This window comes from Apis dorsata, unplaced genomic scaffold (assembly GCF_000469605.1).
Source record: "Apis dorsata unplaced genomic scaffold, Apis dorsata 1.3 scaffold_295, whole genome shotgun sequence".
NCBI classification, from domain to species: domain Eukaryota; kingdom Metazoa; phylum Arthropoda; class Insecta; order Hymenoptera; family Apidae; genus Apis; species Apis dorsata.
The window spans coordinates 2,142,049-2,146,732 of NW_006263570.1; the positions used below are offsets into that span (position 1 = coordinate 2,142,049).

At 35.5% G+C, this 4,684-nt stretch overlaps 1 protein-coding gene across 2 annotated transcripts in view; it reads left to right on the forward strand.

The window, feature by feature from the left end:
- LOC102675409 (protein patched) overlaps nucleotides 1–4,684 on the forward strand; it is a 49,727-nt gene that overhangs the window by 12,516 nt on the left and 32,527 nt on the right. For both annotated transcript variants that reach the window (XM_006617268.2, XM_006617269.2), the window contains exon 2: nucleotides 1,189–1,381. In XM_006617268.2, the coding sequence (XP_006617331.1) occupies nucleotides 1,189–1,381 (193 nt within the window). The remainder of the gene's footprint in view (nucleotides 1–1,188; nucleotides 1,382–4,684) is intronic.

Here is a 4,684-nt window from a genome sequence, read left to right on the forward strand (position 1 = left end):
ATTTTGATGTTTTATTATGGGGGATGCTTCGTTTTCGTCTCGTTTGAGGGTACGTGTAAGACGTTACAGAAGTATGATAGACGTCACGTGAGGCTGAGTGTGTTTGTTTTATTAGTGGAGATAATTAAGGGTTCGATGATAATGTATTTGTATATAGAAAATTATGTTATCAGAATTCTTTATCAATATGTTATTGCGCAATGGGAGATTAAAAAAAATTATTCCTGTCTAATTGAACATTCCAATGCAATATTTTCCCTCTTCGATTTACATTTCAATATATTTATCTTTCATAAGAAATGTTAACAACCCTCAGTCATTTTTCTCTTTCTCTTTTTTGCAGCCCGTAATTGCCATTAACATTTCTCCCAAATTTTCTCCATGCTCGTCCACCTTATTCATCTCCATCTTCGTTCAATCTTCATCCCATCGTCCACTCTCTTCTCCTACCTTCTCCGTCTCTTTCTGGCACGTTCTCATCAAAGAGGTAAGAGTACAACCCGCGGCCAGCTACTTATCATCGTCAAAGCCCACGCGGCCAATTTAAAGCGCTTCGGCTGCCGTTCCGGCCTCGCCGCCCTTTAACCGCTGGAATCTGTTCTTTTTCTTGAAAATCGTAGGCGGTACCGTGCGTGGCGGCTCGTAAACCTTCCACGAATGAATTGGGAACTCGAACGTGTGGCGTGGAAGGTTGCGCCCTGTCGGAGTTGCGGAGCAACGCCACGGGTAACCACTTCAATTTAGATGCTAATGTATGAAATTGTAACTACTATTCATGGAGTACGAATGGAGTACGAAGGATCGCGTTCAATAAGATATTTTAGGGTAGTTTTTTTTAGGTCTTTCAAATCAAAAATTCAGATTTCTTTATAAGTTTTTTTTTTGTTTAATTTTTTAATGATATTGCGTGTATGCTTTAATTATTGAATTAATAAATAATAGATGTATATACTTTCTAAAATATCGCAAACTATAACAAAAGAAAATTTTTCGTTTACTCCAAAAGAATTCGATTCTGATAGAGTAATGACAATTAAATAAATTTCTTTAACAATATTGTTCTGATTAAAGTGTTACTTTTACAGTCAATAAAACGAATATATATACAATTAAAATTTGAATTTAGAAATAAAATTTTCATCGAGGTGACGATGATTGACTAAAATTTCAGATCCCTTATTTTTTCAGGGCAAAGCGGAAGGTCAAAGGTCTGCGGTGTGGATCAGGGCAAGGCTGCAGGATCAGCTGAGTCAGCTGGGCTACTTCCTGCAGAGGCACGCAGGCAAGGTTCTCTTTCTTGCGATCGTCGCATTGGCTACATTCTGTGTCGCTCTCAAATCCGCTCAAATTCACAGCAAGGTCGAACAACTCTGGGTGCAAGGTGAGTACGTTTTCTGAAATATTTCTCGCAAGTATAAATGTATTGTGATTTTTTCACTTAATTCAGCGAACAAAGTTCAAAAGATATTTTTATTTTTTTATTATTTAAGAAGTTAATATGATCTACGAAATTAAATGTGCGAACAATATTATTGAAACACATTTATTTTCGTTCGTTTAAATTTATAAATTTTTTTTTTTTATTCGTTAAAAGAATGAAATAATCGCTACCTTTGGATTCTTATTTTAAAATGTTTTTAAAATATGAGATAATCTGACAATTGCATTAATGAGCCACACGATAATTCACGATAATATACAAAGCAAACAAAGATATTACTTATTTCTTTATCGAATTAAAATATAGATGTATAAGAAGGAATGATCACGAATTTTAAAGACAAGTGTTAATGTTATCCAATTAAATATTTCAATCCAATCTTTTCATTAAAATTTTACCAAAAAAAGGATATATACTCTTCTCCAAATACCAAATGTGTTAATAATCCATTCAATCCATCACGAACATTAAAAAGATAAAATAATTCAATGATCAGGCACATAAATAAACCATTTTAATAAACCTCAAAGGAATTAAGAGATTTGACGAATGACTAAGGGACTTTGTATTACCACGATGTCTCGTCACAAAACACTAAAGCGCATCTGTGAAGCGAATTTTCTGCAAATCGTACACGGTACACCTTACAAAATGTACAACGCAGTTTATGTGTTTCTCGTGACAAGAACATTACTCTCTTACTCTCACCATTTTCTACATCCCTCTAATCACTCGGAGGAATAAAATTTCGTTCCTACAAACGACGTTCCACATCATGTTACCAAAGATTAAGATTTATCCCGCATGAAAACATTTTATTCCATTCATTTTAACGTATTATCGCTCCTCGAAATTAAAAAATTTCAGATCATACTCGATTAAAACTCTCGAATATTACTCTCGAGAAATATATATCGTAATATTTCCCAAGTAAACATTTGTATATTCGGTATATATAATACTTTCAACTAGCATTAATGAAAAATTACTCTGAGAGAGAGAGAGTTTCTATTCTCAAATGGATTCTCGTGTGACTCGAAAAGAGGGCAATGGAAATATATGCATAGAGTGACACGAGGGATAAGAAGAGAGAGGGAGAGAATTAGAATGGAGTGACAAAAGGAGAATAGAGAGAGCGAAACTCCGTTTTACCCCCACGCTTACAGCACACGGTACATTAGTTTGCTCGCTGGGTGGCCTTCTATATTTATCCGTGGTCCGAAACGCTAATTCGAACACCCCGTTGCTAACTTTGACTTGAAGCGTTGCGCTGACGATATGAAAAGATTTCGAGCAACTTTCGAATGGAAAGTGACCAGCGCGTAATGGACGAGAAAGGTATTGGGAAATGAAGTTCTCTTGGTCGTAAAATATTCGATAAAGGTATCAACGGTTTAGATATCTTTATAAGAGGAACGATTTATTGTTCAGATCCTCTGAATCAATACACTGCTTCGCTTATTTAAAATTAGGTATTTATTTATTCTTGTTACAATAAATACATTAGTTTAAATTTATATTCATAAAAGAATCATCATGCGAAACTTGTAATATAATAAAATAGAAAATAATAGAAAAGATACTAAGTTCATCAGATCTAGATTTTAGATTTATTTTCTATTTGTATTTGTATCTTTGTATAATCAAACAACAATTAAGATTTGATGAAACTCATTCAGATTAGACCAACTAGAATAAAATCTATATGCAATCACACTAGATATTGGAATTAAGTTCATATAATACAAATGATCAAAGAAAATGTTTTATATCCAGTATACATACATCATCAATTTTCAAATTTATAAGAGAAAGAAATATTTTGCTATTTAAAATCTTACCATAATCCATAAAGAGGAAGAAAAAAAAAGAAAAAAAGAAAAAGAATCCTCAGCTTCCAATTCGATCCATTACCTAAACAACTCCATAGTTCAACGACCCAACAGAATTTCTTTGGCAAGAATACCGGGAACAATGAAAAGTGCTGTACCGTATCGAGGACAAATATTACTTTCCAAGAGAGGTATAAGAAGCTGTGCAGCATACCGGGACTAACTGTTCCAAAGATTCTTTCGTCTCGGTCCGCTTGCCACGGAGGAGAGCCGACCGTGATCGTCTAGGATCAAAGTTAAGGCCACACTCTGGGGGTGAGGGGGGGGATTTCCTCGAGCGCGGGAAACGGACGGCAGATTAAAGACGTATCAGCGTTTTATGAGATTTTAATGAGCAAACGAGTTTCTGCCGACCACTTCTGCCCCCTCTCCCCCAATGGCGGCCACTCGGATCACCGATGCGTGAGGACGCGTTTTACAAAGACGTAATACGCCGGGCAAAAATTTGCATCCGCGATAATCACCCTGGAAAATCGTTAAAAAGTCATCCATCTCGAACGAGAGTCTCATGGGCCGGCTGGTAACGGTGACTCGACCGAGGATTTTTAAAGCGCGGGCCCCCACGGGCCCACCCGATTCCGCCTTAATGCCTTTTTGAACGTTTTAGAGAAAACGATTTACCTTACCCGCTTATTGCGGTGAAAGGTTTCGGACGGCATGCGATAATTCGCGTTGAAATTTTGTAGAAGTTTCCTGTAAGTGATTTTTTTTTTTTTCCCTTTTTTTTTCTTTTTTAATATTTGTCGAATTATCTTAAATGTAATCTTGTAAAAAGGGTAAAAAGATGTGTAGGGGTAATTTTAACTTCGTGAAATACTTGGAGAACTAATTCATATAGACACGAATAGTAATCTTCCTTTTTTTTTTACATGTTAGTATCAGTGTATCTTTTAACAATAAGATATAGATCTAATAATTTCATAGATAACACTGATTTTTTTTTTTTTTCAAATAAAATATAAAGACGTTCCATTCGAATATCAATAACTTTTAATACATTCAAAATGAATATTTATTTAAACAGTAATACCAAATAGTGATATTATTTATTTTTAAAACGCAAAACATGTTGCAAAAGAGTAATAGCTTAGTCTTAAATAATGCTTACTGCCGGTAGTACGCATTTTACACACTTCTACCAAACAAAACGTTCCTTTCTTCTCCCCAACCAACTCTAACACCGCGTATAAGGAGTAACGACCCATTGAAAAACTTTCGAGCAATTTACACCACGGCATTCGCGGGTTTTTGCAACGATGATCGGTGGCATAAGGGTTGCCAGTGTCCACATGAGAAGCGGGGAAGAGGAGGGAGGGGGGAAGAGTTTTTTTTTTCGAGATGGTGATTCGAG